The 24,800-nt window shown below is 42.6% G+C and overlaps 2 protein-coding genes and 1 long non-coding RNA gene across 4 annotated transcripts; all 3 read right to left on the bottom strand.

Moving 5' to 3' along the window:
• Nucleotides 1-253: 253 nt before the first annotated feature.
• On the bottom strand, nucleotides 254-986 carry LOC114771999 (uncharacterized). Its single transcript, XR_003743880.1, has 2 exons — nucleotides 869-986; nucleotides 254-762 (listed from the first exon to the last, which is right to left on the bottom strand). It is a non-coding gene; the product is annotated as an uncharacterized LOC114771999 (long non-coding RNA).
• A 5,974-nt stretch (nucleotides 987-6,960) lies between these two features.
• On the bottom strand, nucleotides 6,961-17,522 carry LOC114771995 (tubulin--tyrosine ligase-like protein 12). 2 transcript variants are annotated; one of them, XM_028965179.1, is made up of 14 exons: nucleotides 17,357-17,522; nucleotides 16,664-16,824; nucleotides 16,104-16,302; nucleotides 15,199-15,358; nucleotides 14,681-14,814; nucleotides 14,277-14,353; nucleotides 13,627-13,743; nucleotides 13,362-13,556; nucleotides 12,065-12,176; nucleotides 10,799-10,950; nucleotides 10,639-10,720; nucleotides 9,847-9,915; nucleotides 8,378-8,516; nucleotides 6,961-7,192 (listed from the first exon to the last, which is right to left on the bottom strand). In XM_028965179.1, exons 1-14 carry the CDS (start codon nucleotides 17,507-17,509, stop codon nucleotides 7,041-7,043), a joined length of 1,902 nt encoding a protein of 633 aa, XP_028821012.1. In that variant the 5' UTR covers nucleotides 17,510-17,522; the 3' UTR covers nucleotides 6,961-7,040. The 2 variants fall into 2 exon arrangements, 1 of the variants encoding a protein (XP_028821012.1); XR_003743878.1 differs by having other exon boundaries at nucleotides 7,063-7,192; nucleotides 8,378-8,472.
• A 945-nt stretch (nucleotides 17,523-18,467) lies between these two features.
• On the bottom strand, nucleotides 18,468-24,245 carry LOC114771996 (patatin-like phospholipase domain-containing protein 2). Its single transcript, XM_028965180.1, has 9 exons — nucleotides 23,852-24,245; nucleotides 23,245-23,477; nucleotides 23,035-23,100; nucleotides 21,300-21,506; nucleotides 21,055-21,115; nucleotides 20,479-20,676; nucleotides 19,874-20,006; nucleotides 19,478-19,585; nucleotides 18,468-19,354 (listed from the first exon to the last, which is right to left on the bottom strand). The coding sequence occupies exons 1-9, from the start codon at nucleotides 24,036-24,038 to the stop codon at nucleotides 19,141-19,143; spliced, it is 1,407 nt and encodes a 468-aa protein (XP_028821013.1). The 5' UTR covers nucleotides 24,039-24,245; the 3' UTR covers nucleotides 18,468-19,140.
• Nucleotides 24,246-24,800: the final 555 nt, after the last annotated feature.

A 24,800-nucleotide genomic window follows, 5' to 3' on the forward strand; every position in this document is an offset into this window, starting at 1 on the left:
TGTTAGAACGATGTATAACTCTGACAGCCAGCTTACAAAGACTTTGTGCCAAAAGCATAAAGGTGGTCTGAAGTCACTTGAAGGTGATTGTCTCTGTCACTACTGACCGTAAGTTGTTCTGAATAATATATGATCATTTTAATAGTTATCAGTGGCAGAGTAATTAATTCCATAAAAAAATTTAGGTCAGAATTCCTTTGACCTAAAATGAATTGATTTAACAGGTAAATTAAAATTAGACATTAGAGCCACATTAAATAACTGAAATTTTACTTTTGATATTTAAGTACATTTGAAGGCAAATACTTTTGTACTTTTAGTCAAGTGGAAATTTAAATGAAGGACTTTTACAGATCAATGCATTGACTCACCCAGGGTGGGGCACAGACACCCTCACTTTGGAATCTACCTTTGGATGGCGGTTGGAAACCCTCACCAACACGGCGAGAGTAGATGCTCGCACAAGGTCAGAGCTGGCATTCAAACTCACAGCCTTGGAGGCAAGGTCACCGTGCTACTGTCTGGCCCTCAAGGCAAGTCAAAATATCATAATTTATTACTAAAGCTACATTTGAACTGGAAATCAGTGCAGCCGGGTTGGATGGTATCAAGGCTTTGAATGAGAGGGAACTGAGTTTAGTCTGTCAAAGACTTTGAAGACCGAACAACAGGCCATTTCAGTTGTCCAGAGGAGAATGATGTGAGGCGCTCCATGCTCCTCCTCCTGTTGATGGCTTGGAATCTCAGACCACACGCCGTTACCTGAAACAAAAACCAAATATTCAGAAATGTCTGTTTATTTTCTTACACACAAATTCAATGATCCTTTTCATATATAATATTATAAATATCATGAATGTGCATTAACTTGCATCACTATCGACACCCTCTTTGTTGTTGTCAGAGTCATATGCAGTCTAGAGAAGAATGACACGAAGCAGTTGAGTTCTTTTTACTTGCAAGGAGAGCGACCAGAGACGCACATTACATCAAGCCTGCAACAGCTCTGTGGTCTCACTCGCTTTCCCTCTTTTTATTTAGTACGGGGCGGTCCCTTTACCATAGTTTCGACACCATATAAGCTTATAATTATCTTTTGCGCGTAGGCTTGCTTCTTGGCGCTCCGGTCATGCTCGCTGGCTTCCGGTTTTTCAGCAGCTGCAGGCTTCCTCTTATCAGGTCGAGGTCACTCTGTCCTGCAAAACATCCTTTGGCCAGCAGTTTCTTCCGTCCAAGAGGTTAATACAGTTTGCGTAATCCAGAGCTTAATACAGTTTAATACATTTGAGTCATATTTATGACAAAATGGTAATTGCATGGTAACTTCTTCCACTTCTGCAGCGGGTGATGTGGGGGCTTCTTCACATCATAAATTGATTCTTCTCAATATTTCTCTCAAATCAGCATCGTCCTCCTGGTCATTCTCTTCCACAACATAGTTAGAAATGAGTTCACAATGTCCCAACAACAGCATTGTTGTCGTAACCGCTGCTTGACCAGACACATTGAACATCCAAGATCAGAGATGTTTTAGAAAGAATGAAAGCATGTGAGTAGTTAGTAAAATATACTTTGTCAAAAATGATTGATGTCTTATCGATATAAGGTAAAAGCGTGTAATTTATGTCTTCCTTCCCTCTCCCCTTTCTCCCCCCTGGACACCAGCACATCCTCTCACATTCTCAGATGTCATATAATTACTTAGACAGGCTTTAAAAAAACAGATGTCTTATCACGGTATACCTCTACCTCTACCCCTTTCTTGCAAACACTGAATCAATGTGTGGCCTTACAAATGTCATATACACACACACACACACACACACACACACACACACACACACACACACACACACACACACACACACACACACGCACACATACACTTAGACCACCTTGGTTGAAACCAGATGACACAGATATCTTAAACATTTTGACACTTACTATGTATAAAGTATAATTTCACAGAATTGTTAGTATATGATTTTAATTATGTCTTAAGCATTCTTTAAAACCAGAAACCTTGTTTTAAGTGTATGGTTTTACTCAACCTACTGTTTCAGTGTTAAACACGTTTAAACACAATACTTACATACGCTATTCATATACTGACTGAAGATGGTAGAATCCCCATTTTTCTGAAAGATATAATCACACAATGGTATGTAGGAAGCATCACACCACATTCTCGCCCCTCTCTATCGCTCTCTCTCCCTTGTGTCGCATTACAGATGTCATATACACTTAGACCAACTTTTAAAACAAATGTCTTACCACTTGTTTACAACTATGGCCATTGCTGATGGCTTATGACCCCATCTCTCCCAACGCCATCCCTTCCCCCACACCACTTCCCTTCCCTGTTTCATCTCACATTCTTCCCCGACATCTTGCAGAGTCTCATATTGACACACACACACACACACACACACACACACACACTTAGACTATTTTTAAAACCATATTTTAATGATATATGGTTTAAAAGAATTTCTAGTTAAAGAAAACACGTTTAAACACAATACTTATTTTAAATATTAAAAAACGACATTCAGTCGTTTTTCCAAAAGATACATCACACATGTATGTAGGAGGCATCACATCACTGAAACAAGCCTTCAGGCACGCACACACGCACACACACACACACACACACACACAAACAGACTTTTTTCCTTTTCTTGCTAAAATAAAACTAATCATAACGCTGTTTTATGAACAAACCTTTCTCCAAAGGTGTCTCATCTATGGTATTCAGATGATATGCCACACAAAAACGTTAACAAACTATATTTTCTATTTAATTGAACCACACACAGACTTCTGTTTATCAAACTGATATATTTATTAACATGAAAAAAAAAAAAAACTTTTCAAATCTTTTCAAAACTATTATTTTTATTTAGTTGAACAATACACAGATTGGATAAAAGTATTTGATTCCAGTTATTTTATCAGCACTAAGCAGACTGAAGAATCCACTGGTGCTGCCCCCCACCCCCCTGGGTGCCACTCGAAAGATGGCAATTTTCTTCACTGTTTAATGTAGTTTCTGACCCATAACCACAAATCAAATCAGGTTATGGATTTTTTACTGGTTATGTTTATTATTGTGATTGCATATAGTTTTTATGTATTCAGTATAATACAATTTGTACTCGTCTAATTGGTTTTAAGTGGGGCTAAACAGTGCTGTTAAATACAACCTGGCCTTTCCTTTTACATGTAGGCTTTAAACCCCAGTTTTACTATATTAAAACTTTTTTTGTTAACACAAACAGCTAATCTGCCAGATTATATCAGATTTGCATTTAGGCATCTAGACGTGGTGAAAACAATTTTCTGAAGTCCAAACCGATCATTAGAATGGGGGTAAAAGAATATTTCAGTGATTTTGGACAAGACACGGTTGGAGTTTTTAGAAACTGGTGATCTACTGTCATGCACAACCATATGTAGGGTTTACCAGGTCTGAAAAAGAGAAAAGATCCAGTTAGCAACAGTTGTGTAGACAAAAAAGCCTTGTTGATGTCACAGGATAAAGGGCAGACTCAAAATATCAGAACAACCAATGTATGTGGACAGTGTTGGGGAGTGACGGAATGCATGTACCGTTTAAATGAGTGATAATCAGAATAGTTACTTAAAATAAATGGATTACATGGCTGTCTGATCTGCGCTGCCACCAGGACGACCATCTGCCCGTTCCAGAGCAAGCACAAGTGCGCGTAATAGTGCCAAACGTTACTGCAAAACATTCAATTTTCTCCAAGTACAGTATGAGTGCGAGGAATAATTAATTCATGCATTTTTATAATAATTTTTATAATAATTATTTTGGTATTGTTCACTGATAAGACTTGTAACCTCATTATTTAGTAAACTTAGTGTTTTTTTTTTTGCAAGCATTAGAAAAGCAGCACCTCATATGTTTATGCCAACTGTTAGCCAATTATTGGATTTTGTTTTTTTTTTCAACCAAACAGTTCAGCACTGACACCTTAGAGGGTTCTTGTAAATGGCCATGAAGTAATGTTGCTGGGTTGCATAAAACATATATTGTCTTGTGTTTAAAAAGATATCTGGTGGCAAGGTTTAAAGTGCATTTTGTCATTGTCACATCAAGTTTAAAATATATGATTTGTATTGAAGGATCTTTAGTATTTTGAAATTATTTGTGGAAGAGTAATATTGACAATAAATGCCAAAAAAGTATATTTCATTTTTTTTCTACTTTATTAACTAGAAAACTGAAGATTGAAGAATTATCAAAACAATTTAACATTCAGTTGGTAGGGTCAAAATGTGGTGTAATCAACATGTAGGCATGGATGCATCCAACCCTGGACCTAGTGGTTCAGGCTGGTGTTGGTCTCTCAGGGGGGCTTGTCCATGAAACTACCGATTGTAAGTCACTTTGGAATAAGGCTGTCTGATAAATACCATAGATGTAAACATAAATTAGTATTGCTGCTGACATGTCCATCCCCTTATTACCACCCTTTTTGATGGCTACTTAAAATACAGCATAATACACCAAGTCACAAAGCTCAAACTATCTCAGACTAGTTACTTGAACATGACCTTGAGTACACTATACTCTACATTCACCAGGTCTCAATCCAAACAGAACACCTTCGGATATTGGCTTCGGATATCATAGACAACCAGCAGACAAATCTGCCTCAGCTACATGATGCTATGTCAGTATGGACCAATATATCTGAGGAATATTTCCACACCTTTTTGAGGCTATGCCATGAAGAATAAGGTGGTTCTAAAGGCAAAAGGTGGTCCACCCGAGTACTAACAAGGTCTACCTAATAATATGGCCAGTGAGAATCTACGAACAATGAAGCACTTCAGCATCAGAAGGATAAAAAAATGCAAATATACTTGTTGGAAAATGTATATAAGTTATCATGCTATTACCCTTTATTACCTTTTTGACATATATATCCCACATGTATTAAACTGTATTAATCCTTTTGACACATATATATATATATATATATATCTCACATGCATTAAACTATATTAATCTTTTTAATATGCGCACTATATTTAATCATTAGTCTCTTGAGAAACTGGTGGGTTGTTTGCAGAACAGAATGACCGCGACTTGATAAGAGGAGGCCTGCAGCCGCGGAGAAGGAAATAAGAAGACCTTGCGATGGAGCGTCTACCAAGAGACAACCCTACATGCAAATGATAAGCTTATTTGGTGTGATCCTGTGATGAATGTACTGCCCTTTATTAAATAAAAAGAGATGAAGCGGAAGAGACGGCAGAGCTTTTGGAGGCACGATCGTCTCTGATCGCGCTCCTTGCAAGTAAAAAGAGTTCAACTGCTTCGTGTCATTTCTCTCTGGTTTATAAGTGTTGGATAAGACGGATAACTCTAACAATACTGTAGAAAAAATATACAAACAACTGAAACTTTAAATTCTTCATATTATAGCCCTAAAGTTGCAAGCCCCCTTTCTAAAAATCACACCCCTTGATACGATTTCAGAAATTTATTTGAAGTTACTTGATTAAAACATGATTAAAAAGAATAGTGGTTTTCAACGTTTTAAAGTTTTTTTTCATGTTCATAAATATATCAGTTTGATAAACAGAAGTCTGTGTGTGGTTCAATTAAATAGAAAATATAGTTTGTTAACGTTTTTGTGTGGCATATCATCTGAATACCATAGATGAGACACCTTTGGAGAAAGGTTTGTTCATAAAACAGCGTTATGATTAGTTTTATTTTAGCAAGAAAAAGAAAAAAGTCTGTTTGTGTGTGTGTGTGTGTGTGTGTGTGTGTGCCTGATGGCTATGCAGCTTGTGTCAGTGATGTGATGCCTCCTACATACCATTGTGTGATGTATCTTTTGGAAAAACGACTAAATGTGTTGTATATTTAAAATAAGTATTGTGTTTAAATGTGTTTTTCTTTAACTAGAAATTCTTTGTCAGTATATGAATAGCGTATGCGTTGTATTTTTAAAATAAGTTTTGTGTAAGTATTGTGTTTAAATGTGTTTAACACTGAAACAGTAGGTTGAGTAAAACCATAAGGTTTCTGGTTTTAAAGATTGCTTAAGACATAATTAAAATCATATATTAACAATTCTGTGAAATTATACTTTATACATAGTGTCAAAATGTTTAAGATATCTGTGTTATCTGGTTTCAACCAAGGTGGTCTAAGTGTATGGGTGTGTGTGTGTGTGTGTGTGTGTGCGTGAGTATATGACATTTGTAAGGCCCCACATTGATTCAGTGTTTGCGAGAAAGGGGTAGAGGTTGACAACATATCAACAGCCATAGTTTGTAAACACGTGATAAGACATCTGTTTTTTTAAAGCCTGTCTAAGTGATTATTGTGATAAAGTGATTGTGCGCATGTAAATAAAGCCTGACTAAATTCATTTAACTGTTTCTCATTGTGACCCCTCAGACACTCGGTGATGGAAATAACTTCCACGACACACAGTACTCTGGATATGGGTGTCTGCCAAAAGCCTTAATGTAAATGTAGAAAGCAGGACTGTTCAACAAACTTGACCCATTGCACCACCTTGTGCTGCTAGGTCATAACAGACATTATGAAACAAAACACCAACATATTTTGAAGGCAAAATAATATATTTGGGGTCAGAATTACTGAAGGAAATTTTACACTGTGTAGAAGTACACATATATTTTTTTTATGTGTATATGGGCTTTATCCACAGTTGCAATTACAGTGGTGTTTGGGGAAACCGATGGAAATAAATTGTAATTGTATGTAAATTCATTTTTCTTCATTTTTTTAGTTGAGTGTCAGACTCAACTAAAAAAAAACAAACAATTGGGTTCTAAAACAGCTTATAGGGTGGTGTGTGCGAATTCAGAAGGAAATGTTCTGAATTATAAAAGTGTTGAAAAGAACAATGGTACACAACACACACACATAACCAGGCTGCGGAGTTGTTGTCAAACATTTATTTGAATTTCCATAGAATGCGATATAAATAGAAGAAACCATTTTTTTTTTTTTGGACTGGTGCTCAGAAAATCTGCTTGACCGGGCAGTCGGCCGCGGCGTCCAGGAACAGCGTCTGGAACATGTGGTTGTAAAATTGTGGGTGGTACTTGCAGGCTCGCTCACAGTCTGGGCTGAAATTCACCTCCAGGATCTGAGGGGTCATTGTGCGCTCACCTGGGGACAGAGATTTCCCATCAGTGACTGCAGTCACCCTATGCTGGTGTACTGCTGTTAGAGATCCCAGAAGAGCCTTCCTGATGGATTAATAAAGTTCTACCTACCTACATGTATGGTATATTTTGAATCACATTGAATGTTTGTGGGCCTTTGCAGCAATCACAGAACTTGACATTCCAGCCGAGTTCAGTCTAGAACTTTATATGCCCTTTCAACGAGATCATACGCTCACATGCACACCTGCAGAACACTTCCTAGAGGTTGAAGGCCAACCAAGGTTTGGGAGGTATGGGAAGAAATGAGATAAGACTAGCAAGGCCCAGCCAAGGCCTAATAAATTATGGGGAGGGTTGGTGTGCCCAACACAATGCTTAAACTGCACAATGCTTAATGATAAGAACTTATCATTAAGCATTGTGTTACGATAATAGATGTGAGATTGTGAGACATTAACTGAACTTGCACACTTAAACTTTGGTCCACATACATTTTACTACGGGTCTAACTCTGTGTGTCACTACACATGTGTAGTGCGTGAAGGAACACAGAAAAACAAGATGTTTGTTGGAGACTTATATAACATTGTAAGCATTATGCATTTATACTTTGAACACTTCATTGTAAACTGAAATCATGGAAGTGTAATATGAATTGAAATGCCTACATGCAGACAGAAGAGACAGGGTCTGTCCTTGGCAAAATGCAACATGAATTCTTGGAGTGAGCGCGAATCATTTAAATCCAGCCTCTGATACATTATAACTAACCGCAGCTGCAGAAAACTTAGATAAAACAGACAATCAAATGCCTTATTAAGACAGGACACACACACACACACACACACACACAAGACCTTTTTTGGTGTTCTTGGTGTTTCTTTATGACTTGACTAATGATAAGAGAAATTTATAAAAACGATGGCTCGGAGGGGTGGGGGGGGCAGATCTGTGGACTGGCTGACTGTTGTATCGTTGTGCATTAAACAACTTTGTCTACAATAGTTTACTGTTGCTTGAGTTTATTGATCAGATCTTCAGCAAAAAATCCTCCACAACACATACATACCTAATTCACCAGATTTAAACAACACACAAACACACAATTAAAACTTTATTAACTGTCTCAGAAACACTTGTGGTATCTAGTTGCCAAAAGTACAAACCCTACTAGACACATTCCTACCTCCGACCTGCGTGTCCCATTTCAGCATCAGGTCTATGGCGTAGATGGCCCGAGAGGAGGGGTAGTCACAGATCCCATACGGCACTGGGCGTGAACTAGCAGCAAGGAAAAGCTCGGTAAAAGCTTTAAACACACTCTCCTGCAGACACACACAACATCTACATCAGACAGTGTTCAACATGGACGATCAGGGAAAAATTTAATTCATAGTGACGCATTGTCAGAATGCACATGAGATTCCACTATTTCATTTCACATGTGCAGCAAACACATGGCAGTTTTGGAATGACGTAATCAATGCTTTTGGTCAGTAAGGGAACGTCCCAGGGAGGACACTCAGCTGGCACACACCCTTCAGAGCACGTATGGCAAGCGGGTGAGACCCTGGCGACCCCTATCAATACCAACATGACAAGCTGAAATAGCTGCCAAATAAACCTTTATAGTTGAAAATGAGCAACCTTGCTCCAGCAGGTCCTGCAGAAATGTTAGAATGCCCTCAATGGAATAGAGGGATGGATCCAGACCCTTCTCCTAACACCAGAGCTGAAAAAAGACCCCTGGTTGAGGAAGCCCTAGAACCAGTCTAGCCTCATGGCGATCTCTATCGTGGATGGAGAAGCCACAGGAGCATCAGCTGACATCATTGTGGAATTTCCTATGAACTCAGTGCTCCGCAGAAAAAACCCAAGAGAGGCTGTTTTCTGTCAAGCCTTTTTGGAGCGAAAACGCTTAACTCTAATGTCATTAAATCCAAAACCGTTAGAAGCAGCTTAAACTAATTTTGATAGGCGTGTCTTTATCAAGGTGAAGAGCGTAAGAACTGAAAGGAGATTGTGGCACAGGTGGTTTTATTGGGGGGCGCGGCCCCTCCCCCTGTTGTCCCATCTCCTGCCTATTGGTGTGATTGGAGGTGCCTTCAGCATGGGACGCAGAGGCATGGTTATCCCATACTTCGTGTTGTACCGAGTGAAAGGGAACAATGGCCGCATTACTGTTGTTCCTTACTGAAATGTTGCCAGATAATTTGACAAAAAGGCACATGAAACTGCCAAAACGTACTGTATGTTACTTAGTGTAACATACGTTAATGAGAAATCAGTTTCTTTTACTTATTCAAGTCAAGAATAGTGAACATTTAAATGTTGGCACAGGTGCAAGCACTGCTCCCCGGGTGATGGGTTAAATGCAGAGGACACATTTCATTGTGTGCACTGTGTGCTGTTTCACAATGACAATCACTTTTCCCTGAACTGATATGTGTAAAAGATTAACTAACCTGAATATACCTACTAACACTTACAAGACTTAATACAAATTAATGCATCTCTACACATTTTTATTATGAATGTACCTGGCAAGGTTCATGTTCATTTTGTTAAATTGTACATAATATTTCACATCAACACAAATTTTGCAACTCTACTGCTCTTTTCCTTGTGTCGCATGCTTCAAAAGGGCCCATTTACCTCCACCTGTTTCCATGGAAACTGTGGGTACTGCTTCTCAAACTGAGGGATGAACTCATCATAGTGGACCTGTAAGGACGACAATCAAAACATAATAATAATAATAATAATAATAATTAGTGTCATTAAAAATAGAATAATTTTAATTGAGAATCCCATTGGGGGTGAACCTAGGGTAATACAAATTAGGAGTGGTTGTTCAAATGTTTGAAAGATAATATTAAATTTAAAAGATAACATTAAAAGTAGTTTAAATGCATTTCTTGGTTTATGACTTGGTTTATGTGTGTGTGTGTGTGTGTGTGTGTGAGAGAGAGAGAGAGAGAGCGACCCTGTAATGAGATGGGTAAGGGGTGTGCAAGTTTATGGTGGTCGTAAAAGAACAACACCTGTGTGTGCGCTGGCGAAGAATACATTCTCTGCATGGTGGCAGGGTACGTTCAGAGGTTGCGAGAAAGGGGTAGACGGCATCGGCAACAGCCATAGTTGTAAACAGGTGTTAATAAATCTGTTTTTTAAATGAGCCTAAGTGTTTTACATTATGTCTGTAATGCAACACAAAAATTCAGAGAAAGGTTGTGAGAGAGAAAGGTCTGGAATGCGCGGGGGTGTCCAGGGGGAAACAGGGAAGAGGGAAAGAAGACATAAATCACACGCCTTTTCCTTATATCGATAAGACATCAATCATTTTTTGACAAAGTATATTATACCACTACTCTTGATTATTCTGAATTGGAATCAGGTGTGTGTGTGTGTGTGTGTGTGTGTTTGTGTGTGTGTGTGTGACCTCACCTGTTTAAGCTGCACCCCTTCGGCATAGTTCATTACAGTGAAATGCTTCTGGTAATCATCAAAATGCTCAAGGGAAAACGGCCTGAGGACACACACAGATCACTATCTCTGCTCCATTATACATGTGAATGAAGCTGAAGCTGCGTGCTGAATGGCAGACCTGTTGGCAAAGCGGAGCCAGAACACGTCGTAGACGAAGAGCCGCAGCGGGCGGACCGAGCGCAGCAGGACCATGTAGCGGATATCAAACTTCACCATCCCGACCTCCTCCCGGGCAAACAGCACGGGATCCTCCAGATACTTACACACTACCTAACACACACACACACACACACACACACACACACACACACACATCATAATCAGAGGATGTTCTACTTCAATCAAGTTCTACAGAAGAATAGGCTCAGTATTCTTGCAAAGCATTGATGTCATGGCTGCTCACTAAGGGTGTCAGGTTAAAAGCAGAGTACACATTTCGTCTTCTGGTTCATAGGCAAGTGTGTTACCCACTAGGCTACTACCACCCTAGGCTACTATCATTTAAATCCATGCTGGCCATCCCAAAATTACTAATTTTGCATAGCATTAAAATTTTTTTATACATACATAAAAACATATACATACATATACATGAATTAATTAATTAATTAGTGAAAATTTTATTTTAATATTTTTGAGTCAAACTTCTCATTTCGCTAATATATGCGTGTTGTGCAAAATGCCGAGGAACAAAGACATGACCATCCTTATAGTTAATTTACTTCAACAGTATTAATAATAATAATAAGAATAATAATAAGTAAAGTGAAGTGATTGTTACATGTGATACACAGCAGCACAGCACACGGTGCACACAGTGAAATTTGCCCTCTGCATTTAATCCATCACCCTGAGTGAGCAGTGGGCGGCCATGACAGGCGCCCGGGGAGCAGCGTGTGGGGACGGTGCTTTGCTCAGTGGCACCTCAGTGGCACCTTGGCGGATCGGGATTCGAACAGACAACCTTCTGATAACGGGGCCGCTGCCTTAACCGCTAGGCCACCACTGACAGTGTTAATTAAAACTTTACTCCCCTCTCCAAACTCGTAAAAATTCAGAGTGATGTTTCAAACGCTTTGCTAAATTTGTCGTGAAGCTCTTCTTGAAAACGTGCTGGTTTTCCCTATTCCAGAGAGTGCTCTTGCCTTTTACATTTTGCAGCAAGCTTTTTTAAAGTGTGTGTCGTGTAAACAGTCGGCCCACCGGATAGCTGTGGGAGAGGATGCCCGCGATCCGGCAGATGCAAAACTGGAATCTAAGTATGCATAGCAGTGCTAACTGAAATAGAAATCGATACTGAATTTTACTACGGATTATTATCTGAGAAATTATTTTTTTGACATTAACAGGAGGCAGTTATAGTTGAGTGTGTGTGTGGGCTTACCTTTGGCGAACTCTCCCTCTGCCGTATGATGCAGTTCAGGTTGTTGGTGATGTGTGTGTCCAGACCTCGCGCCAGGTTCCAGGGTTTACAGATCCAGTGGTTATCCTCACCTCTTAAAAAAAAACACAGTCGGAGAGTGAAGAAGCTCTGATTTTAACTTGTTGCTGAGTAAATAAATACTCAAATTAATAGAATTATTTCATGGTGATCCCTAATACAACATTTATGGAACTAGGGAGAGACCAAGAGACCATTTTCATGAGCCCCGTGAGACGAGACAATTAAGAGAAAATTAAGAGATAAGCATGACTTACAATATATCACATAAACACTTGTTGATTCTGATAGTCATTGTGAAACACTAAAGCACAGCACACGGTGACACAACAAAATGTGTCCTCAGTCAACCTTGAAAGGTGCCCGGGGAGCAGTGTGTGGGGACTCAGTGGCACCTTGCCAGTTTGGGAATTGAACCCGAACCCTTACGAGTCCCATTCCTTACCCACTGCCACCTATGCGTGTTACACTTAAATGAAACTAAATGAAACTACAGTCTACAGTGGTAAATTTCTGTGATTATGATTGATCAATAGCAGGACCCCCGACAACGAACCTGGAGCTCAGAGAAGCAGGAGAGAAAAAAGAAGAGTAGAACCCATTTCCATTTACACTTACAGCGTTTGTTAGACAGCCTTACACACCTAAATCCACACTTATCAGGGTTAGGTGTTTTTTTCTCACACTGGTTGTAAGTGGGGTCTGAACCTGGGATCCTCTGATCCTTTGTTGTCTTCGGGTTCATAGGCAAGTGTCTAACCCACCAGGTTACTTCCACCGTCAGACCCCCAAAGGAAGTCTGAGCACCTCCTTTATACTAGACATTTGGCCCCCTGAAAAAGTTGTCCTTTGATGTTTTTGTTTTGTCCAGAGAGAACCCCTGATACAGGCATGTAGACCATTCATTGGTCATCCAACCCCCCCACAAGACCCATTTGTTTCGACACTTTAGACCATTTGTTGCCCTTTTTGGCAACATTGTGATCATCCTTGTATGAGAAGGGGAGGTCACAGCTCGGTGATAAAGTGGGGGGTCCAAATCAACACATGATAAAAGTCATGGACCAGGAATCTCCCACCTTACCCAGGTAATTATTATCATTTTAATGATTCATTTCAAAGGATCCATTTGCAAGGCATTTTTTATTTAAATAAATGATAAAAAAATATATCCAAAAGGAAACAGTGTGGGACAATCTCAAAGCTGACCATCATGCCGGTTCTCCATGTGGAGACTCACCTCTCTGCGTTCTGTAGAAAGTGTGCGATGAACTGTGGAAGTTCCAACTGGAGGTTGAAGGTTTTGGGGATCCATGGCGCCCCCTGGCCACCTCGTGCTCGGCGAGCTATCGCAGCCAGACAGTCCTTCGTCGTGACAGCAGTTTCGCAAGGGAACTGGTTGATCAGGACAAATGGCCTTTCTTCACTCAGCTTCCTGTGGCCAGTGGGAAGGGGTCACGATGACAGTGGCCAAACGTGACAGAATGCTGAGTGACGTTACGTACCGGTAGTCTCGGAAGTGTGAGAAGAGCCAGAGGATGTCTGCCTCTCCTTCATCCTCGGTCAGCTCGAAACGAGGGTGTTTCAGATTCTCCCTCACCTGTTTTATTTCTGTATAAACCCTGTACACGCACACACACAAAATCACAATCAGCTTTAGATTCTGAGATTTGGCAGTAACAATATGACTTCACCCTCTGTCTGTGTGTGTGTGTGTGTGTGTGTGTGTGTTTGCACCCCCTCCTCACACTGCATCCAGGTTTGAAAGAACAAGTTTTTTTTTTTTTTTTAATGCATGATCCCATGACACTCTGCTTGCAGACTGGCCCTTGTTTTAAAGTGTTAATTTTTAAAATACTGTTATTTTATTTACTGTATGATATACATATAAAATTATAAAAATACAGTGGTTTTGTAGTGAGAAATTGGAAACCACACTGCCACATAGGAATCATTTCTCACTTCATCCAGTTCTACTCGCCTCGGCAGCTACACACTTTCTGGCTGAAAGAAGGAGACACTTGTTTTGAGTCCAAGGTTCCTGAGGGAGCTCCATCATCCCACATAAATGGAGAGCTAAGAAAGATTCTACTCCCTTTTCATGAAAGTGGTGGGAGTTCGGCCTGAAACCAGTTTTAACCAGAGGGCAACTCACTTCAACACTTTCCCATCAGGCACAGTGTGTGGCTCGATCTGTTGTGGAAGAGTCTCTCTGTTCTCCTGCATGATGGTCTGGAGATACAAAAAAAATAAAATAATCATTTTCATCTGACCTGTTAACAAAGTAGAATTTTACATTTCTCTATATACTCATGCTTTGTATACTGTTTTAGACAAGAACAATACAATAGCCTTCTAGTTATAGTTTTATATATGTGTGTGTATTTCTATATTTTAAATATGGATGTTAAATCTAGACTAATATATATGTGTGCATTTATTCGATCATGGTTCCTTTATTTAGTCATACTAAACATCAAACTGGAACCAGAGGTAGAATATGCAAGGGGTGGAACTGCAGAACTCAACACCTGACGGACCTGAGCAGACAGAACTCACTTCAAAGTACAGGTCCGGGACCTCCGAGACGGCGACACCAAACGCCAAAAGGTCAGCTGGTCTCCATGGCAACAGCCTGCACTGTCTGAGGAGGGGGTCGCTCTCCCCATAGGCAAAGTCCCGCGTCACCTCATCTGAGAACAGAGAACCAAACAGGGAGAACAATGACTTGTTCATCAATGATTACATACAGACCCCCCCATTCACTCACACACACACACACACACACAACTGACCCGACCTCACTGGCCAGTCTTGACCTCTACTACTACCCCAAATATGGAACAGAAATAATCGGCCCATTTACTTAGAACAGAACAATGCAGGGCCTTATAAATGGGTGCTAGTAGCCTAGAGGGAAACACACTTGACTATGAACCAGAAGACCCAGTTTCAAACCCCACTTACTACCATTGTGTCCCTGAGTAAAACACTTTACCCTGAGTGTCTCCAGGGCGGGACTGTCCCTGTAACTACTGATTGTAAGTTGTTCGTCTGCATTGCAGTGCTGATGCTACCTCCATTCTCCAGGTCCTGCAGGGGCCAGAGCACTGAGTACGCCATCTGCTGGGGGGTGTAGAACAGTGGCGCCATGCAGCAGGTCGGCTGGTCCGAGTGTTGAACCTGGGAACCGAACTCATCCATGATGTACCAGAGCGGAACCTTCTCCTCAGCTGACTGTGCACAGGAACGAGTCAAATTAGGAGCATGTCTATACCCAGACCTGTGTGTGTTTGAGGTCCAGAATCTAAGTCCAAATTGCACCAATATTTTACAGATAAATGAATAAAACAAATGGAATATGACCTAGTGATGAGGGTTTCATACAGGTTTACCCATGACCATTTAACGTCAGTTTTACCAGTTCAGAGCTTATATTGGTATCTCTAGTTAAAGAGAGAGAGACGGGGTTTGTCGAGATATCGTGGCGACTGTAGAAGATTCTGCAAATCTGATTTCTGCTTTGCCATTTACAAGCAAGCCACACCTATGAAGAGCGGCCCTAGCGTAGTAGCGTCAAACTGAGATTTCACAAATTCTTTAATGGTTGTAACATGCATTATGACGTTAGCGTGAAAACCCCACAAATGCACCCCAATGCAGTTTTTCTTTGTTAATAAATCTGCAAAAATGTCTACAACTGTCAATATATATGACTTCACCTTTGGGGTCGGGTAAAGGTCAATAGGTCACCATCTATCAAAACAAAAGTAACAAACCCTAAAATATTTTGAAAATTATTGACTAATATGACTAATTATTTGCAAGTCATATGAATGACCATATTGGAGCACTTGATTAGTACCATATTCATATCAGACAGTGTATCGGTCATTTACATAATCTTTGAAACCATATTTTAATACAGTACTTTAAAAAAAGAGGCCGCATAGTGTGGATCGACCAAAGCTTCTGCTCATACCCCCTGAGACAGATGGTAGGTCTGGGTGTATCTCCACATGTCCTCCAGCACCCGCTCCACGGCCGATGGCTCCGGAGCTTCTCCGTGGAACGGCAGACCCATCAGGCTGGACATCCTTCCCAGCAGCCCCGGGACCTGCTCCAGCTGCTGCCGCGCGTTCTCCGCCCGAAACGTCCAGGCGTGGTCCACCAGGAACACACTGCAGTGTTAGAACACAGAGGCACATTAACTAGTTCCTCAATAGACCCTCAATAACATGACAATTCAGTGCGTTTCGATATAATGTTTCTCAGCATTGGTAAAATATACCAAAATTAATACATACATATATATTTTACATATATATAATGTAAAAATGTCTTGTGCTAAATAAATCTGACCCATATCCTGGCCAATGTAATAAATTCAGCTTCAAATACTACATTATTAGCACAATAATAATGCTTATTATCATTGCTGTAATAGAATAGAATAATTAATAACACAACTAGGGTGAACAGGAGGATAAAAGAGATGTACATAACTGTCAGATGTACATAAGATGTTTGAGAGGACCTCACCTGGTTGGGTCAGATTTCTGGAGACCGCTCTCTCTGGTCACCACCACCTTGCTGCTCATCTCAACATTGATGTTCACCGTTTTCTTTTCTTCATCACCCTCCTCCTCCTCCTCCTGCACCTGCACCTGCAGGATTCCAAAAACCTCCCCAGCATCAAACACCTGTTAGAAGAAAGAACCAAAAACAAAAAAAAAACAACTGTAAAATAACCTCAGTGGGGTTCAGGTCACCAGTGAGAACGAGTAACATCATTTTGTCAGGACTCTAGCTGTGTTCTGATTGGTCAGATCCCAAAAACAACTGAATAGTAAAGTCCGAGCTACAGAATAAGGGACAGTCCATAAACTCCCGGTAGATGTTCAAGATGCAAAATGTGAATTTACATACATATTAATACATCAATTAACATAGACAAATGAATATGCCTTGGACCTGGCTTGGAGCGACTTAGGGCCCTTCATGTGCCTTTTTACTAGAAGCCCTAAAGTGAAATGAAACGACCCCCCCCCCAAAAAAAAAAAAAAAAACATGAAAAAAAAGTGACAGTGGCGCTGTTATATCATTTATTGACCGCACAAGCACGGTTATAAGCAAAAAACTGCCTTAATTAAAAGGTATTTAACATTTTAACTTTAAGGTTTTCAAATTAAATTCCAACAGCGACGCGACGCGACCCCGGCCTTCCGCACCGACCTCATTGGCCAGTTTCAGGTGCAGACTCCGCCAGTAAAGCGCGGGGATCTTGGACGCCTGCAGCGCGGCCGTGTGCGCGCCGAGGAAGAGCCGGAAGGCCTCATCCTCCTCGCTGTCGCCGCTGTCGCGCTGTCCCCCGTCCGGCACCTTCATTTCCGCGCCGTCCCCTCTGCCGCACACGTGGACGCCGTGCGCATGTGCAGAGGTGAGGCGCGCGGTGCAGTGTGGGACAAGGCCTTAAACAGCGTGGGCGTGTCCGCCATGTTGGTGAGGGAGCACAGCGTTGTCATTAATATTGGAAATAAAGCTACTTATTCCTCTGGCAAATGGTACTTGCAAGTGGCCAACCCAGACATGGAATATTCTGGGTGTTACTGTGCAGTCCTTCAAGAACAGGAATAAGAAACATTAACATAAGTTAGTTATTCTTAACCAAATTATTCATAATGTAGTAATTTGTATTTTCAACAGAAGCAATAGAAGTCATAAAATTCCTAAATATCATATGTTATAGGCTTTTAAATTCCTGTAGATACATTCTGCCATTTTAAAGATGAAACGTCCAATTTCAGGTCAAAACATGACAAATAATAACATTAAAGCCACAGAAATATTGCCATTGTGGTGCTTAATGTCAAAGCAAAACCAGTGCAACATTTGTCTATATATAACAGCTCTCGCCTTAATGTTGCAATTGCTAAAATAAAGTGTGCGGTTTTACCTGTGACAAATGGTTCCGGTTCTCTGCAGCTCAATGTTTTTTACCAGCCCACGCAGCACATTATTCCGTCGTTATTAATCATTTTCGGTCACTTCGATTCATATACACAGAAAAAAGTACTGCCTCAATATAATGGGCCCTTAGAGATAAGAACCAGAGGTCAGCATTGTGCTGACACTGTGCTGAAATGTTCACTGTTTTTGTGTTTAACTGCAAATCAAGTCTCTTTCACATTCAAATGAAACCCAGCGTGGAATGGAGTGGAATTTTTTAAATGATCAAGTTCGTAAGATAAGAAGCAGGTTTTGACAGGCAGGAGAAACATAGTTATGAATGTATGATGGAAAAATTAATAAGCCGGATTGTCAGTGACATCCATGGACAATATGATTCATTGCATTTTTGGGCATTCTTTATTAATAAACTTATTATTTATGTTATTCAGGCAGTTTACCTTGCTTTTAGTACAGATTGTCACGTTTTTTTTTAAAAGGCACCCATTTCATAATGAAACCAACAAATCTTATACAAATTAAAACATTTTAACATATCAGACCTGAGGGTCAGGAAGTGTCATTGTAAGAGGTAGGGTTGGGCAGGTAATCAGTACTATGGATTACCAAGAGACTATCCATGTTTACAGTATTGATAAAATTGAAAATCTATTTAATTTATGATCAACTGCAGCACATTTTCAGGATTTTCACTGGTCCACACCTGAGATACTGAGAAATCCCATACAGTCCCCTAATCTTAATAAGAGGTATATGGTTGGAACACTGTACACACACACACATACGGAGGAAACTTACAGTCCACACAGTTAAATTTTGGGGAAACGTGGCTACCAACACGGATTAAAATGCCAGTTTTAAAAAAATCTTTGGCTTGTGAGGTTTATCCAGCATTCAAACACAAAACTCCCAGCAGAGGTTCTCAGGGCTGAGGTCACTCTCCCCCAGTTTTGGCTCCCACAAGTTCAGGCCACGGGTCTGACGCAGGGTTCTGCCCATTCTGTCCAGTCACATAGCACAGAAACGCAGAAGCCTTGTGTTGGTTGAGTTTAGCCGTCTTCCTGATCCGCAGAGCCCAGGAAGAAGCATATCTGTTTGGGGGAGTGGTTTTGAGGGCTGGGTGGCTGCTGGGCGGGGTCAGGGAAGTCTGGACTGTAACCGCGGAGGTCAATGGCAGAGAAAGGCAGGTGAGGATCTCTCTGTGCAGTGGCGCCATGCACGTCCAGCGCCACGGGGCCGCTAATGCACTTCCGCATGGGTACTCTGAGCAGGTGAAAGGAGGCAAAAAGACACTTTGATGAGAGTGTCATCACGCAAACACAGTCCAGTCAGCACAAAGTCTTATTCTTTGTATAAAGTCTAAGATGAAGACGGGGTGTCCCTTACCCAACTTTGTCTGATGTCGCCCCACCCCATGTGTGACGGTACACATCCCCAGCCACCCCGAACAGCCATCGGATGTCTGCAGGGACCTCAGGGATCCATTCCACAAACCTGAAATGTAACAAGAATGCAGTCAATGCTGAGAATAAGCGTCAACCACAATGCATTCAGAAAAAAAAAAAGTGGGGTAAAGCAAACAGCTAAGAAAGATTCAATTTCACTGCATTTTTTGAAACAATAGACAGAATATTATCAGCTGTATCAACTGTTCTTTCAACGACCACTGGGTGGCGCCACTAGGAACAATATAAAACCCACAGTTTCGCCCACGTGAGCCACATGAACATGGCTGCTGATCAGAAGGGCGGGGAAAAAAGTGGAAGGCGGCCACAGGCTGACCTCTGTGCGGCGGAGTAGGCCGATTCCACGGGCAGCGTGTACGGCAGGAGCATGTAGGAGGCCAAACGCACGGGCAAGAGACCGGACACCTGAGCATATAAACTGTGCTTCTCCCGACAGGCTTCACAAAACACTGGAACAGACAAAAGAAAACATGCATCAGCCTGAAGCTCACACACTGTGAATGATAAATGAGTCTACAGGTATATTAGATCAGGCTGCCTCGCTATCATTCGGCAGAACATCGCGTTCCAAGCTCAGATCTGAGAACCAACCCATCGCTTCTCAGAAACCTGGAAGCACAACGTGATCAGCGAAAGCTGAAGTTCAAGGTCCAGTGAAAACGCCCGCGGTGAAAGTCTACTTCATGATGCTGCTACACTGGCTGTAGCTCGGGCTGCTGGAGTGAGAGGTCAGCTGGTAAAAACGTGTCTGCACCGACATGCTGGATACACACACACACACACCAGTAACAGAGCTCTGGTATATTCTGTACTGCGTCCACTCCCACAATGCACTTCAAAAATGCCTTTAACTGAAAGATGCATTTGAAGCTCTAATGGTTTTTTAATACCCTGCGACCTTTCAACCCCGATCGCACCAACCTTTCCTAATCGGCCCGGGCAGGTTGTTGACGATCTCCTCGTCCAACCACCAGTGCTGCTTCCGCAGGAGGCGGAGGTTCCGCAGCACCCACTCTTTGGTGCTCTCAGTGACCTCCACGCTGTTCCCAGGACAGCAGCAGGTGGGCGGCGCACAAGAGAGGGCGGGGCCAGCAGTCGGACCCTGGAGCCTCAGTAAATCTGTGGGACACAGGGAGTTGTCTCAGCAGAAATCCTGGCCAACAACTGGGCAGGTGTTTGCCTCTAGATTTACTGTCCCAGTACATGTCGGGTCTGGACATGTTCAGACCACTTGTTCAGGTGCCAACAGACCCATTTTCATCACACTGGCCCTTTAAGAAGGGGGTTGAGCAACAGTTTAGGATCAAGCTGGGCTTTAGAAACCGGCCCCATGAGTTTCATCTGTCTTTAGACACTTTACACTGCGGATTTCACAATATAAAGAGCTTACTGTACAGATCTCCTACTCATATGAATACAAATCACTGTAACGCAGTCATATTTTTTATTCCGTGCACTTAAGTAATAAAGATAACTTGTGAGTGGAAGAAAACTCACTGTTTTCCTGGAGGAAGCGCAGAGCATCCTTATACCCGTTCTGACACATCTCCGCCATGATCTGCAAAGAGGCAGAAACAGGCCAGGTTGGACACAAGTGTGTGTGTGTGTGTGTGTGTGTGAAAGAGAGAATGGTGTATGCAAACATTTTGGGCTTATTTCAACACACACACACACACACACACACTGAATGCACACAGTGAGATCTGAGAATTGTGGTGATGAGAGGAACGCAGTGTTCCTGCCTTGGGCTCCGGAGGGAAGAAGGCGCGGCCGAGGCGGCACGCGTTGCCCAGATTCATCTGAATGCTGGTGTTGGTGAAGCGCAGTTCGTGGAAGCTGGAGGAGTTGTCCCGGGGACAGATGTCGCTCTCGCCAGAGAACGGGGAGACGGTGATGGTGTTCCGGGCCGACTGCGGCAGGTTGTCGCTGATGCCCCCGTCCACGTACCTCTGGGAGAGAGAGAGAGAGAGAGTTACACCTACACCCCCTCACCTGCTCTCCTCGTCCATCTTATATAATGGCCTGATGCAGCTTTGCGTTCGCTGCATTGGGGTTAGAACAGGACCGGCGGAGGCGTTTTAACCCAATCCCCACTGTGCCGACCTGGCACCTGAGGAACCATACTATAATTCCCACCAGCGTGTGTTCTGCATAGTGGACCAATCAGCACGTAGCCTCACTGTTTAACTGTCCAATCACCGTGCAGGTCCGGTCTGTATGATACTGTAGACAAATCACAGAAACTTGGACACACCTACTCATCTATGGGTTTTAATTTTTTACATTAAAGAATAAAACTGAAGACACTATGGGGACTATGAAATAACAAACACGAGGTTATTAAGTTTCATGCTGAACACTTTCTTCTCATTCACTCATGTTAATGAGCATCTCATCCAGCGGCTATTGATGTTGACGATAGTGAACGAAGCAGCCATGAAGGTAAAAAGAGGAAAGGAACAGATTCATCAAACGTACTTCACTTTCTCCTCATACAACAAACACGAAATATGTTTCTTGCGTTGGATTCTTTTTATAATGGCTCCATCTTCGTCTCCATGACTACCATAGTGTAGATGTGTCCAATCTTTTGACTGGTAGTGTGTGAGACCCCAGCAACGTTCTCCTGTTCTACAGAGCTGCTTCTTGTGATTTCTGATAAAATATTTACTGATAATATACCCAACCACAAGTGACTCAATATCAATATTCCCTTTTTGGTTCTTTCAGAAAACCATGTGATACCTGATGGCCGTCAAATCTCCAATAAATGATAAAATCAGGAATAAAAAATTAAATAAATTAAATAAGTAAACCTTCAACTCATCAACCATGCACTGACCATATTAATGAAGACAGATTTTCTAAATTGGACTTGGACAACAGGCAAGATTTTAGTAATTTGAGATTCCTGTGGCAAAAACACAGTTTGTACAGAGGATTGCCTTTTAGAACTAAATTATGAAAGATGCATGACAACCGTTTCACTATCTGTTGAGATGCAGAGGCTGTAACTATAATAATTAGTTGCTGTTATCCATAAACTGTTTTCCTTTTTTGGATCTTATCTTTTAATGTCGCTGCTTATCTGCCCAGCTCCACCACGGAGTCTGGACCAGGGCTGCTGCGTCAATAATATTGGTCTGTCTCCCTCTGTCCTGCTCCGCAGTGACATGTGGACATAACGTCCTCAGCCTGGAGTGACATGAGGGGACATTTTTGACAAGGTGCCCACGACACACACACACACACACACACACACACCTGTCTACTTCAGACACTGCAGGGGACAGGGCAACGCTGCAGAGAGCCACTTTGCCCCTGTTGCCCCGGTGACTAATTTATCCTCCACGCTGCCGTTGCCGGTGACTAATGTCTCCTAGATCCTGACGTGGACTCTGGTCTCACCGCACTAAAGTCACACACGTCTGGACATTTCCCCGGGAGCCACACCCGCCCCGCCCGGCTGATACTCACCACCCCGCGGAACGACGGGGGAATCAGTCCACAGTACACCGGAATGAAGCAGCTGCAGACCAGAGCCTGCAGAGCGGAGACAAAAGAACCCAAAACCACAACATCAGGTCGGGTTCCGCAGACTCCAGCTCCTAAAAGCCGAAAGCCTAAAGTTTGTGGTCTGGTTAACGGGTTTTGGCAGAAATGCCCCCCAGTAGACTTCGTCCTAACCTGGATCAGCTCGTCCTTAGAACTGAATTTGGACACAAGGACATTCTTCCCGTCAGAGACGCGGGTGAGAGACACGTGCAGGCGGTCCGAGGTCAGCAGGTGGGCTTCGTCTGGGAAGTCGCGCTGAAGGCCGCCCTTCATCACTTTCACCAGGTTGAACGAGGGGTGCAGGGGCCCGAGGTTGCGTCTCCGGGCTTCCTTCGCCACCTCCATCACGTCCTCGCAGCACCTGGCTGCAGGAGCAAGGGAACAGCTGCAGGTCAGCGTCAGGAAGCTCAAAGTGCACATCCTGATTGGTCAGGGTTGTGAAACAGAAACAGTGTTACACACACACACTCACACACACATTTACGCTGAGCTCAGTGTGAAAGTGAAACCTGGTTGACAAAATGTTATCTGAGAGCAGATTGAAGGCTTAAAAGCGTCCAGACATGACTGTTGACCTCCTGGCGGCTTTACACTGATCTATCAAAACCTCTATTTACTCGAACCACGGTGTCTCTGTGTGTATAAATGTGTGTCAATAAACGGCCAGTCATAAACGAATCTGCTCTCTGAGCAGGACTTTTGCACAATAATAATGAAAATTTGAGGACGCAGCAGGTACCTATGGAGGCTCCGCTGGCCAGCATGGCCGCAGTCAGGGCTCCCGCTGAAGCCCCGTAGATCCGGGTGGCACCACGGACCAGCTGGGGCGCCTGCTCCACCAGGCAGCTCGCCACCCCGATGTGATAGACGCCCAGAAAGCCGCAGCCGGCGAAGGAGAGGCTCCAGCCGCCGTCCAGGTCCAGCATCGCGGCGACCGAGCAGGCGGAGCGGGAGCGCGGTCCCAGGATCTCGACCCCGGCCGCGCACGGCGCGCCGATTTATGGCGCGGCGCGGGAGCCCGAGCGCGCCGGCCAATGGGGAGACGGTGCGTCTCTGGCGCGATGGCGCCGCCCCCCGGGCGCGCGTGACCGAGGTTTACCTCCCGGTGCCGGTGGCGCGGGTCGCCCGCGTGACGTCATCATGTCACAAACAAACATTTACATTTATGGCATTTATCAGACGCCCTTATCCAGAGCGACTTACAATCAGTAGTTACAGTGGACAGTCCCCCTGGAGCAATTTTAGGGTTTAGTAAGCGGGATTTGAACCTGGGTCTTCTGGTTCATAGGCGAGTGTGTTACCCACTAGGCTACTACCACCCTCAAACAAACCCAGACACAAAAGTCGACCATCAATAATGCCACAGACATCCAACCAATACGATTCTGTTACTAAACAACAACATGAGCAGTCGATAATTTTAATAATTATATTATTATAAAATGTTCGCGATCGAATGATTCATTATTATATTATTATAAAGCATCATAATGATGAATGGATGGTGTTATTTATTTATTATTTATTAAACTGCAGGTTGACCACGAAATGTAACCCCGCCCACAGCGGAAGCGGCTGCTTGGTTATTATAATATATTATAGAAGCGTTTTAATTTGCACTATAACAGATTCGCGCGAGGGGAACCGCCCTGGTGCTGATGCTGCTTCAGCCGGAGTCACATTACGTC

Source organism: Denticeps clupeoides, unplaced genomic scaffold (genome assembly GCF_900700375.1).
Source record: "Denticeps clupeoides unplaced genomic scaffold, fDenClu1.1, whole genome shotgun sequence".
NCBI lineage: Eukaryota > Metazoa > Chordata > Actinopteri > Clupeiformes > Denticipitidae > Denticeps > Denticeps clupeoides.

Coding starts and splice junctions, on each gene's coding strand:
- LOC114771995 (XM_028965179.1), bottom strand. CDS start 17,509: ATGAAGGTGCCGGACGGGGGACAGCGCGACAGCGGCGACAGCGAGGAG. Junction 16,303..16,663: donor CAGAAATCTGACCCAACCAG/GTGAGGTCCTCT, acceptor CTAACACTGCAG/TGTGTTCCTGGTGGACCACG. Junction 9,916..10,638: donor AAGGGGTGCAGCTTAAACAG/GTGAGGTCACAC, acceptor TCGTCCTTACAG/GTCCACTATGATGAGTTCAT.
- LOC114771996 (XM_028965180.1), bottom strand. CDS start 24,038: ATGCTGGACCTGGACGGCGGCTGGAGCCTCTCCTTCGCCGGCTGCGGC. Junction 21,116..21,299: donor TCTTCCCTCCGGAGCCCAAG/GCAGGAACACTG, acceptor GCCTCTTTGCAG/ATCATGGCGGAGATGTGTCA. Junction 19,355..19,477: donor GCGACATCAGACAAAGTTGG/GTAAGGGACACC, acceptor TCACCTGCTCAG/AGTACCCATGCGGAAGTGCA.